Below are 13,366 nucleotides of genomic sequence, written 5' to 3'. Positions count from 1 at the left end.
AAGCCTCGTCGACAACTGGTTCTTCGTCCTTCTTTAAAAATCGATGCAAGGAGTTTCTTAAGGCCGGCGGGATCTAGATGGACCTTCCTCGATGGACAGAGGAAAGGTCGTTTGAATCCGAGAATCTACCCCCTAAATAACAGCCTGATACATGAGAAAAAATAACAGTTTCAATCGAAGGAACGTCGATATGCTTTCTGTGGACACATCTTATGTCCATTTAATACAAACCTATATTTTGGTCTTATTTTTGTATTTTATTTTGCAATCTTAAAAAAATATAGTAAACGAATACGATATGAAACATGAACATACAAATTTAGTAATTGCGAAAGTAGTTATGTGATTCTGAAAACATGTTAGAAATTCTGTTTGTTTACTGGCTGTATGAATCTCAAATTCTATCCACAAAACCCTTTTTAAATTCAACTGGATAAGACATCCCTGTAACACGTGAACAACTGATGGTTTATATGTGACGCCTGTTTTTGTCGGTTTTATCGAGAAATCTATAGAGACTTCGGAATTCCCTTCGCAGTCCTCGGAATAAAAAACCATCGAACTAAATTAAGAGTTGACAAGTTGCCGACGAAAACTGACTCGTTATGTAAGATTTAAGATCCATACGTTGACTTTATAAACCGCCCTGGACAGTGTGACAAACAGTTCATACAGCTAAGTGTGAAAGCTTAGGGTAGAACCAGGGATAGATTGAAATATCCCATTTGAAGGTGAGTTCAACATCGATTCTTTTCATTGTTTTATAATGTTCGGTTTTATAAAGGTTTTCTACCGCGAAAAGTTCTATAATGCCATTTGCTCCTGCTGTTTTTATAGACAAACTGACGATTAAAGAAGCTATGAATATAATATTGGTAGTGGTTGTGTTGGCCGGTGTCGCCTTCGGTAAGTCTTCACAGAAATCATAATCATTGTTAAAACAAGTTCATGGAATTTCATTGAAATATTCTTATATTTAAGTTCAAGCACAGAATTATGAAAATGGACCAGGAATTCATGCAGGAGGATATAATTTGGGAGGTTATAGTGGACGTTATGTTGGAGGTAGAGGATATAGAGGAAGAGGTCACGGAGGTTATATAGGAAGATACCTTGGAGTTCGTCGCCTTCCACGCAGACGACCAAATTACGGACGACCAAAACCAAAACCGGGCACTTTAGAAGCTGATTTGGAAGGCGAGAAAATCGTTGATCGTTATCGTAAGGGAAATTCCGATGTCATTGATCTGGCAAACGATGACCATCGTTACCGACCAATATGGACCAGCTGATGATGCGGCTTATGTTGGATTCGGTGGTGGAAAATAAGGTTCATAATAGGTAATGAGTAATTCTTGTATGAATCGTGTTTCCTCCTTCATGTAGAATAAAAGTTGCTCGATCATTTTAATGATCAATAAAAGCTTACACGGTTTATTTCATTTTACGTTTTACATGGAATATCTTGTTTTAGTTTTCTTATTATATGTGAATAATAGAACGTGACAATAGAAGTTCAAAGTGACGCCTAAGAAGCCAATTTACCATAACAAGGACATCTTAGGGATTAAAAAAGAAAACAATACAAAAAACAAAGTAATTTCCAATTTTTTCATTTCTTCTTTCTAATAAAAATTTGCACAGAGACCTCAACAGAATAGGACTCGCGTTACACATGAACTAGCATTTCGATTGAACTCTGAAACCATTGAACTATGAAATAATGGTTGAAAAGTGGCCGACAGAAACTGACTAATCTAATACATACACGATGACTATAAAAAGATGGAAAGCGAAACATATTTGGATATGAAGGCTTCATATGCTATTTTTATGTTGGTATTCCGAATACTGAATATAGCGGCCAAAAATGACGAGGATTTTTTTCTGTACATTTGGGAAATTACCGTTTCAATTCGCGTCAATTCGTGGGGATTTAGAAGTAGCTCAGAACAACATTGAAAGATGCAGGTCCGTCATTGTGGTGGTTTGATTTACGAAAGTGGACTTTATATCAGGCGCAAACGCCGAAGGGTGTGTAGATCGGAGGTCCTGGGATCGAGTTCTCCCCTGGGATTTCACTGTGATACAATTTTCAACGGCGCATTCCATTATATTGATATCATTACCCATTCACTTACCGTTTATCGGTCATTAAAGAATTAAATTACTAAATTAAATTACTGAATTATCATTTTACGGCGCAATGGCTTGGAATGAAGTCAGTTTCAAAGACATTTTGAACGACAACTAACACAAATGTTTCACCAATGAGCGAATCCCTTGAAGATCGATGCAAGAATTTCTTTAAGGCCGGCATCTTGGTGGCTGAGCTGGAAGAGTGTCATTTGAACACCCAGAACCTCTCCCTATAGGCCTATACGAGCCCGGTTTGAAAAATAACGTACAGTTTCAATCGAAGGAACGTCGATATGCTTTCTGTGGATACAACAAATGTCCATTTATGCCTATATTATTTTGTTTCATTCTGAGGAATCTCAATAGAGGACAAGTGGTTCTGAAGACATGTTAAAAAATACCCTAGTTTACTGGCTATGTGCTCTATATTCTTAGCTCTATCCGATAAAAAAAAGGTTTTAAAATTTTTGATTCAACTAGATTTAACATCTGTACCACGTGAACAACTGGTTCAAATATATCCTGTGAAAATATTCATTAAGGTTTTTCCGTCGCACTCCTCGGAATAAACAACCATCGAACTAAATTAAGAGTTGACAGGTTGCCGACGAAAACTGACACGTTATGTAAGATTTAAGAATGATACGATAACTATCTAAACTCCTCTGGACGATATGGCAAACAGTTCATACAGCTAAGTTTGAAAGCTTAGGGTAGAACCAGGGATAGATTGAAATATCCTAATTGAAAGTAAGTTCAACATTTTTCTTTGCATTGTTTACAAAATTCAGTTGTATTTATGTTTTCTTTCATAATAGTGTTTAACTATTTGCTCTTGTTTGTTGTAGTTGTAGGAAGACAAACTGACGACAAAAGAAGTTATGAATACATTATTGGTAGTGATTGCTTTGACCAGTGTCGCCTTCGGTAGGTCTACACAGAAATCATTTCATCAACGATAACACTGTTAAAACTAGGCGATGAAAGAATTCATTTGATATTCCTTAGTTCAAGCTATGCATTATGGAGGTCATGGAGAAGGATATGATATGGGAGGATATGGAGGAAGTGGAGGTTTAGGAGTAAGAAGTCACGAAGGTTATGGAGGAAGGTACTACGGGGATTATGGATTCTGGGCTGGTGGTTTATACAAACTAATCCGTCTCCACCCCGCAGAAGACTAAGTTACGGACGACCAAAACCAGGCACTTTAGAAGCTGATTTAGAAGGCGAGAAAATCGTTGATCGTTATCGTAAGGGAAATTCTGATGTCATTGATCTGGCAAACGGTGATACGATCTTCGTTACAGACCAATATGGACCAGCTGATGATGAGGCTTACCAAAAGGAGGCTGCTACTCCTGCTCTTTAGATGAATCGCGTGTCATCCTTTCATGTGGAATAAAATAATGTTCGATCATTGCTTAAAATTAATTTTTTATGCTTTTCTTATCATATGTGAACAGCAAAACGTCACAACAGAAGCTCTAAGTGAGGCCCACCAGGACAGTTAATCATAACAAGGACGTTATAGGATGTTCTAAAACAATATGAAAGAAAACTAAAAATATTTCCGATTTTTTCATTTCTATTTCTAATAACAATTTACAAGAGACTTCTTCGAGTACAAATCGTCGTTTAGGACGTTGTCCGATTTTTTGCGTCTTTGGAAGCAACCGTTGCAGCACTGGAAATAGAATCAACAAACATTTCATTTACACGTCGAACATTTCTAATGTAAATATCCGAGTAAAGTGTGAAGTGATGCTTTAAAACATAGATTTAAGATCCTCTGAAAAATGATAAACCCAAAACTGTAGGATTTGGAGTTGAGGATTGAAAAGCAACTTGCAAAACTTAATGCCAGATGCCAAAGGGGAATTTGAGCAGGCTACCATATTTTCTGGATGATTTATAAATGATTCTTGCCATTTGTTTAATGTCCTTTTTCGTTATAGTCGACGACCTCTTCAGCGACCTCATGCGGATGTTTCGGGTACTTTTTGTCTTCGTTGATTTCCAAAGCTTCGGCGATCAATGGCTTTTCGAACGATTTCGTTTCCTCGTTCTCGGCAATGGCGTCTTCGATTACTTCGTCGTGCGGTTTGGGATTTCCGACCGATTCGTTCTCCTCGAAAGCCTCGTCGACAACTGGTTCTTCGTCCTTCTTGATGCCGTCATCGGAACGGCCGATATCATCTTTGTAGACGACACCCTGGAAAAGTGTAAATTGATGTCAGTGTATAGAATTATCATTGCCATCGACCAATGATCACACTCATCCTCCCTCATAGAAGTATTTTGACGGAGGCAGCCGATTTTTGGAAGAATCCTTTTAGAAGTCTACAGCTCAAATGGAAAGCATTTAATGATGGCATGCGGGAATTTTATGGTTACAGTCATCAGACCCGACTAGTGTAGTCACTACTCTCTAAGGAGTTCAATTACTCCTAAAAACATCAAAATATGCTCACAATCAGAATATGTCAAATTGTGGCGAAAACTACAACAAAGTAGATACCAAGGTAATTTAGGTCTGGGGCATTAAAAGGTTTTATAGATTATAGATCCAGAAAAGCAATTAATGATGTCATGTAGTGGTAACATAGATGTAGCCATCTTTTTTTGGAGTCCAGGACCAATTTCCCAGGACCAATTTTAAATGGATTTTGAAATAATGCATCCATCTTACCTCTTCACCGTGTCCGAATTCCTCAACAATGATAATATCGTCATAGTAATAATCTCCATAGTCACACATACCATTGTAGGCCGGGTAGTCGTAGACGATAGGTTTAGGTGGAGGCGGTGGTGGAAGCTGAGGCGGTAAGTGGTAATGTGGATAGCTGTATCCACAATCAGCTCCATCGTCATCGTAGTAATCTCCGTAAAGATCGGCGTATACCGGAGGTCCTGATGATTTACCCTCTGGCGGTTCATAGACGACCACGAGTTCCTCTTCGCTGTAATGTGGCTCTTCGATGACGGTTATGACTTCTTCTCCGCCGCCGGCTGAAGCGAGAGAAAATATTACATTCTATTTATCTCATATCTTGCAATAACGAAGTAGTTTTTACTACGACAGAGTTAATGGCCGACACTAGTACGAAATTCATATGCAATTACAAATAAGTCTTTAAGAGGCTGTGTACCTGACCAAGATGGGGTTACAGTGAAAATTCGACCAGACTATCCCCTAGAGTAGGCTATCCCCCAGAGTACTAGGCTATCCCCCAGAGCAGGTATCCCCCAGAGCAGGTATCCCCCAGAGCAGGTATCCCCCAGAGCAGGTATCCCCCAGAGCAGGCTCTTCCCCAGAGTACTAGGCTCTTCCCCAGAGTACTAGGCTCCTCCCCAGAGTACTAGGCTCTTCCCCAGAGTACTAGGCTCTTCCCCAGAGTACTAGGCTCTTCCCCAGAGTTGGCTATCCCACAGAGCAGGCTATCCCCAGAGTAAGCTATCCCCAGAGTAAGCTATCCCCAGAGTAAGCTATCCCCAGAGTAAGCTATCCTCCAGCCAGATCAGGCTATCTATTAGAACTTAGCACTTACACCATTCAAAATGCACAAACCACCCCAATACATTGGTGTTCAATGCATGCTTGTAATTTCAATCAGATATGAATTCCTTAAGCATGAAATATATTCATCATTTCACTCGCTTTAACGACCGATCCTAACTCCGGAGAGAATCCATTTTCGAGTAATGCGAAGTCTACCGCATAACATAGACAATTGATTATTTTAAGTTTGACATAATTAAAACATCATCATTTATACTAATGACTTACATTTTCCTTCGACTACAATGACAACATCGTCGTCACCTTTACCGTGATCTTCAATGTATTCCGGTTTATCCTCGTGCACCTCCTCGTGATGAGGTGATATCACTTCCTCTTTAATCGAATCGATCACGTGTTCGGGTACTTCCTCGTGTCGCGGTGGCGCGGGGGCGTACGCTACTGCTAGCAATCCTAACAATATCAACGCTAACTTCATCTTCTTTCAATCCACTGCAGAGAAAAGAAATCGTGAATAAAAAACCTAAGTGAACATTTTAGATCATTTTTCTTCTATTTACATGTATGTATACACAAAAAATATGTTTGACATGTTTTGGCTGCCCGACATAAATATTTTTATGTTGATATAAAATTCGATCCAAAATGCGTTTTGTTTACTATTGACAATAAAGACTTTTCATTATCGGAATAAGTACATTCGTAAAAAACTTATCTGAATCGGAATTAACACCGATTTCAAGTTCGGTTCTTTTCAGGTCAATATGAACCTGTTTGCGCAAACAAAGATCCAATTGACCACAGGGCCATGCGCTCAAAAGTTGATTAGAGTTAACCGGTGGAGAGTACTGACTATTAAAAGTTGATTGTTATCACGGTATTGACCCGCCGGTTATCTTTAACCAAATTACCGATCTTCCAGAGCTAACAGATATCTATCCTCCGTTAGTTTACTGAGGTTGCATTATAATCTTTATAGTTTATTTTGGTCGAAACATATTATAGAAAAATAAATAGATTAGTGACTTAAGATTTCGTCCCAAGAAATGATATATCAATATTTCATTGAGGATTAAAGTAAAGATGGTTACATGTGTCAACATATATCGGCCAAAATTTATAATCCATAAATCTCTTTCTTGATTCAGTTTATATTGCTTGAATAATCTAAAAGAAATTAAAAAATTGTTTTCGGAAAGACGTGATAGAGATTTTCAAGTTGAGTTAGGTTTAGAATTTTAACTTTTTTAACAGAATCAAAAAATATCTAATTGCATATAGTGTCTAAAATTTAGCATCCGCAGCTAGAAATAGAAGTTAATAGAAAACGGCTTTTTTGGTAAAAATCGAAAATCATGTATAATTTTTCGAAAAATATCCGATAGCTTACCGTATTCCGGAGTGGGTTTTAATGTGGATTCTATTGCTAATAAAGAATTCAAGCGGTGCGCTTTATATAACTGCGTAAAAGTAATTAATAATTTTTGCACGAGTGGGTGAATAAATATCATCTACAATTGCTGCCCAGTACCGGCGGCGGCGGCGGCGGCCATTGTTCAGCTGTTATTGTCTTTCGCGAAAACGTATCCATCGAAGTTGAACTGATGCAGGTGACATATGAAAAACTTCAACCTACTCGTTATAGAATAGAGCTGTTCGTCTGCGGTACTGAATCTAAACACGTTTCCGCTAGCTCTTGAATACATGAATACAGACAAAATGGCCGTCATCACAGAATCTCCCTATGACGTCATGGATGGAATTTACATATTAACCTATTTGTGTTTGTTAAGGTTCGTCAATTTAATCACATACGAAAACAAAATGCAGGAAGGCGGTCATTTTTTCTGGAGGGTGAGGTGGATTTCTATTTTCGTGTTATTGCATCATCAGAAATGACGTTTTAGTTAAACCCACGCAAATCTGGAGAGTCAAATTGAACCCACACAACTGTGGAACTGGCTCGAGAGTCAAATTAAATCCACGCAACTGTGGAACTGGATCCAAAGTCAAATTATATCCACGCAACTGTGGAACTAGGTTCAAGAGTCAAATTAAACCCAGCTGTGGAACTGGATCTATAGTCAAATGAAACCCAGTCAACTGTGAAACAAGCCTTACGGTCAAATCAAGTCGCAATGGAACATTCAAAAAGATATGGAACTATGTGACACGTTGATCATCTGTTTTAAAGCTTGAGTTAATTGATAATACTTTCTACACGGTTTACGACGTTTCTATAGTGGAATTAAATCCACTTCCTCAGCAATTGGAAAATGCTTACCTTTTCGATAAAGACTTCGATCCACATTCCGCATATCTCCACGCCGTTAACAACATACTATTGATGTTATAGGCTCCTCGGAGTAAATCCATCTGTCACAACGAGTTGTATCTTTCTACATGTGTCTAATATTCCGCTATTATTTCATCCTCGTCCTAACACTGGGTTAAAAAAACTGACGACTTCGCGCGCGGTCAGATCCAAACCAAAAATGCTACGAGTCCTTCTGTAAGGCTAAGAAAATGATACCAATTGTTTCTATTAATCGGTCGGGTCATTTTGTAAACTGCGATGAAATTTGTAATCAGTTCATATCTATAGCTTATCGTGATTTTAATGTTATGTACAGGGTAGATAGGCGGCCGGCCGGGTCAACAGCAGAAAGGGGAAACAAAGTATTCATTTTCTAGCCTGAATACCTACCTTCGATTTCGAATCGTTCTGCTTTACTGATCTTTCGTGGTTGTCTTTTCATCCATGAGACAAAGAACCCACTCTGTCAATGAGATATCAGGGGGTTCTGAAATAGAATTGAAAACCATTTTTTCGACGTCGGTCTCGATAAGAAGACTTGTAAAGCCGATCGGGTTTGTTCCTATAATGAATTTAACGCCATGATTGTATTCGATTTATTGGTCGCAATATGTTTCATTATAACATTAAAATTACGCGAATTTTTATGCATCGCCGCATAATTTATTATCAGTAATTATAATTCTCTCTAATTGCAAAATCGATATCATATTTACATAATTCTATTAATCTTTTCGTTTGTATGATAATGAGCTCTGCTTTGACTGGGGAGATGACGAAACGACAGTTACCGATCACAGACTGACCTAATATTTGAATCATTATCAGTTCAAAGGTTTTTTTCTTTTTAAATCGCGCGTGGAATGTGAATAGATATTTGGATCGAGTCTTAGAAGGAGTCGGTTTTGTCGTGACCAGGTGTAATTGAAGGCGATTAATTACAAGCATACGCGGAGAGATGGCTGCAGGTGTGTCTGCAGGTGTCACATACTGATAAAAATATCAGTGGGGTGGGCGTGGCGGAGTGTGCGTACACGACTGCCTCACTGCGTCACTGCTAGAACAATGCTTATTGTGAACTAGGTTTAACTAAACAATCTGCTGGTTAACACCAATAGATCGATCGAGAATTACGACAGCGACCTGTAAAAAAATATAATTATTCGAAAAGGAGGCTTAAAACCGTGAGACACGTAGTATGGAATACGGCTCGACCGTGGCCCTAAGCGTAGTTAGTCGGACTCGTGCTCAACTCATCGCTAACCCTAACCCTAGCTCGTCACTAACCCTAACCCTAGCTGGGACTCGACCCTCAGACCTCCGGCCTGCCAGTCTAGCACGCTAACCATTAGACCATAGACCAGTAGTGATTGACTGGAAGTTAGTCTGGTCAGTGTGGTGACTGGTGACCAGTCAGGTGTGGTGAATCTTGAGTCGATTATTCTCAATTCACTGACAATACACTTCAGGCCCTACGTATTATCAGCAATTTACAAGTGAACTGTTATTATTACCGAGAGGGGGATTTTTCAAACCAAAAGCTATATATTAATTGAGGCAGACTGGAACTTGAGATTCGAAATTAGAGAAGAATTCTGATTTATCTGTTCATGTAACGCGACAAATAAAGTTAGTTAGTTAACTTTCGCATAGTTTTCACGGTCAATTGAAGATACGTTTTATAAACATGACGCGGAAAACATGACGTGCAGTTTAGCAGAACGTCATTTTCCGTGATATAAAAAAGATGAACTGAAGAAAAAACGTTTTATAGGAAACTGAATCGAAACGTGTGGAAAATCATAGCAAATGGTGGTATTATAAATGAGAAAAATTGCAGCGAAGCCATGATAACCAGATGTCGAGTAGATAAACGTGAATACAAGTAGTACCTAGAAAGTACCGCTAGATCTTTTCAAAGTGCTACTGATGCCTAAAGTAGCTTCACAGGTGAACCAGTGATAGAACTGCGTAACGAAAGCTTGTACTTCACGCAAATCTAGGTGACCTTCGAAGTGCTATTTGTCTCAAACGTTTACAAATGAGAGGTGATACGATTTTACGTTTTATTCGCAAGTAACACACGAAAAACCATCTATTATAGTAAGCGCAGAAACGGTAACATGTTTCCCTGTAATATCGATCGCTCCTTCTTCGTTCGTGTGGTTCGATTTTAGAATCATCCGGAATGCTGACCCCTGACGCAAGCTGTGCGACCTTCAGAACGAAATGTCGTAAGAAGACGGCATAAATCTCGCCGTTATGGTAACTTCGCCAAGAGGCACAGATTTTTCGAATGTCCCTAACGAAGTTTATCACCTATGTATCTGACGTGAGCGGACAATGAAAGTTGGGCCTTGAATATCATAAATTTCAACACGTGGTCTGCCAGTAAATCTATGGTTATCCGGACTCTAGACTATAAAAGGGTTCGGTCGACTGTGTTTCGGCGCCATTATTATTGACCGCACAAGGCTGTTGATTTCAGCCGTCGAGGAATCTCGTTTTTAACTCAAAGAAGTGAAAACAAAAAAGGTAATAAAAGTTCATTACTTTTTCATTACTGATTCCCTAGTTTATAAGAAACTTAAAAGAGAACCGTCAAATAGTTGGCAAAGTAGTTTTAATCAGGATATAACATGTTTGCTTTTGTTTTTTCATATAAATGTGTAGTTATGTGGAAGTTACTGCTTCTTGCCTTGTTGGCTGGGTGCTGTATGGCCGTTGATGATGGTAAGTACGAATGAAACTTTGATCGAAAATATCAATATGATCACAACATACACACGATGAATTCTAAATGACATGATATTTAATGTATTACACAGAGCCGACGGTTGAACCTGTTACCGAGGCCCCAGCAGTTGAAGGGCGTAGTTTCTATTATGGAGAAGATTCTGGTTACTTAGAATCGGCCACGTACGATCAGGCACCAGTAGCGCCGGCGGCACCAGCTACTGAATCTAGTTACAGTGGACCTGCTGATACTGGATACAGTGCACCTGCTGAATCCGAATACAGCGATGATTCAGGATACAGTGACGAGGTTGGATATGGTGCTGATGGCGGTTACGGTGAGGAATCTGGATACGGCCACGAGGAATATGACCGCGGATACGGGCGCTATGGAGGTCATGGACATGGGCACTATGGAGGTCATGGACATGGGCACTATGGAGGTCATGGACATGGGCACTATGGAGGTCATGGGGGTGGTTACTACGAAGATGGAGGCTATTACGGAGGCCACGGAGGAGGATATTATGGAGAGGAAGAGGCTTACTATGATGATGGCTATGGTTACGAAGCTGGCTATGGTTCTGAAGTAGTGTACGGTAGGAGTGCAGGTGGCTACGGAGAAGAAGAGTCTTACTATGACAATGGTTATGGTTATGGCGAAGAAGAAGCTTACTATGACAATGGTTATGGATATGGCGAAGAAGAGGCTTACTATGACAATGGCTACGGTTATGGTTATGGCGAAGAAGAGGCTTACTATGACAATGGTTATGGTTATGGATATGGCGAAGAAGAGGCTTACTATGACAATGGTTATGGTTATGGATATGGCGAAGAAGAGGCTTACTATGACAATGGTTATGGTTATGGCGAAGAAGAGGCTTACTATGACAATGGTTATGGTTATGGCGAAGAAGAGGCTTACTATGACAATGGCTACGGTTATGGTTATGGCGAAGAAGAGGCTTACTATGACAATGGTTATGGTTATGGATATGGCGAAGAAGAGGCTTACTATGACAATGGTTATGGTTATGGCGAAGAAGAGGCTTACTATGACAATGGCTATGGTTATGGATATGGAGAGGAAGAGGCTTACTACGCCGCTGAGCCGTATTACGGAGAAGAAGAGTCTTACTACGATAATGGCTATGGCTACGGAGCTGGATATGGTAGAAGCGCTGGTGGATACGGAGACAACTACTATAATTACGACAATACCGTTGTCTACGATGAGGATGAAGCCTACTATGGTTATGATGAGGAGGAAACTTACTATGACAACGGTTATGGCTATGAATCCGGTTACGGTGACGTTGAAATCCATTACGATGATGGTTATGGTTATGGAGCTGGCTATGGAGAGGCAGAAGCTTACTATGGCTATGGAGAGGAAGAGTCTTACTATGGCCACGAAGAGGAAGAGTCTTATTATGACAACGGTTATGGCCATGAAGCTGGTTATGATGACGTTGAAATCCATTATGATGATGATGATTATGAAGAGGAGGAAGCTTACTATGACAACGGCTACGGCTATGAAGCCGGAGATGTTGAAATCCATTATGAAGATGGCTACGGTAGCGAGGCCGGTGAATACGACGATAGTTACATCGTTGTTGAAGATGGTGGTGATGGCTACTATGGTGGCATTGGAAGGTCAGACGATGGTGAAGATGATGACGAACCAGAACCAGAACCAGAACCAGAGCCAGAACCAGAACCAGAACCAGAACCTGCAGATACTTACACGGATGATAAATAGACATATTCCAACTTCGGTAATTTTCTTAAACAACTATTCTGAAATAATCGAGCGCGCTTCGTCTTCAGCGATGGCGTTCATTACGTTATCCATATTCTTTTTCCAGGAAGAACGAAGGTATCTGATGGTTACAGACTGATGACGACGTCATAACGACAGTCGTTCCAGTACTGGTATAATTGAATGTAAGACTCAGACAGATTTCATTGAAAAAAAATAAAAGTGCTATAAGGGTTACAAAAATGAAGGCTTTGTGCGTTAGTTATTCTTGATTCGCCTGCAATAACAATAATGGGAAACTATCTACCTCCGGGTTAGTTAACCTCGTTAACCGTAGGTGATACGTCCGTATATTGTGTGACGTCAACAACGGTATAAAGAGAATCCCACACTGATATAACGAACGATAAAAGTTTTCCTTTCGGAATTCATCTTTCGTTTCGTTTTTGTTGACTTCTCTATCTGTGGTTGGCCCTGTTCATTCGCTGGAAAGGATTGTTAGCCAATGGACATGGACAATGTTGCCCTGTTGTTGGCAAATAGGTGCTGCACATTTTGGCACAGAGTTGAAATGGGTTCTGAGGTTATTTGTACAGGGGCATCTTGGCCTAGTTGGTAAAGGAAAGTGATTCTGATGCGAACAACTTGACACAGTAGAAATTGTTGGCGAATTGGTAAAAGGTATCGCGGTCCAGTTTGTAAATTAGTTAAATTAGTTTAGCACTGCCATATTGTTATTTCCCTTGTCCCAGTCGCTGGAACTGTTTTGTACTCAAGCGATTCGTGTCTCTGTTTCGATACTTTTCTTTTGTGTAATGGTAGTTTAATGGCCAGCTGCAGTATTAAACATTCATTTACTGTACGTGTATATAAAATAGAAGAC

The 13,366-nt window shown here is 39.7% G+C and overlaps 2 protein-coding genes across 2 annotated transcripts; both read left to right on the top strand.

Annotated features, from left to right (window-relative positions):
- The first annotated feature begins 791 nt into the window (after positions 1–791).
- Positions 792–1,371, top strand: LOC141911415 (uncharacterized). Its single transcript, XM_074802428.1, has 2 exons — positions 792–906; positions 982–1,371. Exons 1-2 carry the CDS (start codon positions 810–812, stop codon positions 1,290–1,292), a joined length of 408 nt encoding a protein of 135 aa, XP_074658529.1. The 5' UTR covers positions 792–809; the 3' UTR covers positions 1,293–1,371.
- A 9,283-nt stretch (positions 1,372–10,654) lies between these two features.
- Positions 10,655–12,702, top strand: LOC141911177 (uncharacterized). Its single transcript, XM_074802155.1, has 3 exons — positions 10,655–10,712; positions 10,808–12,499; positions 12,590–12,702. The coding sequence occupies exons 1-2, from the start codon at positions 10,655–10,657 to the stop codon at positions 12,481–12,483; spliced, it is 1,734 nt and encodes a 577-aa protein (XP_074658256.1). The 3' UTR covers positions 12,484–12,499; positions 12,590–12,702.
- The last annotated feature ends 664 nt before the right edge of the window (positions 12,703–13,366 follow it).

Source organism: Tubulanus polymorphus, chromosome 9 (assembly GCF_964204645.1).
Source record: "Tubulanus polymorphus chromosome 9, tnTubPoly1.2, whole genome shotgun sequence".
Classification (NCBI taxonomy): domain Eukaryota; kingdom Metazoa; phylum Nemertea; class Palaeonemertea; order Tubulaniformes; family Tubulanidae; genus Tubulanus; species Tubulanus polymorphus.
The sequence above is the reverse complement of the archived record's forward strand: the minus strand, read 5'-3'. Positions and strand labels throughout refer to the sequence as shown.

What these genes read in the sequence shown, in the direction of transcription:
- LOC141911177 (XM_074802155.1), top strand. Translation starts at nt 10,655, where the DNA reads ATGTGGAAGTTACTGCTTCTTGCCTTGTTGGCTGGGTGCTGTATGGCC. An exon ending in CTGTATGGCCGTTGATGATG is followed by an intron (nt 10,713 to 10,807) that starts GTAAGTACGAAT and finishes TGTATTACACAG; the next exon opens with AGCCGACGGTTGAACCTGTT.
- LOC141911415 (XM_074802428.1), top strand. Translation starts at nt 810, where the DNA reads ATGCCATTTGCTCCTGCTGTTTTTATAGACAAACTGACGATTAAAGAA. An exon ending in GTTGGCCGGTGTCGCCTTCG is followed by an intron (nt 907 to 981) that starts GTAAGTCTTCAC and finishes CTTATATTTAAG; the next exon opens with TTCAAGCACAGAATTATGAA.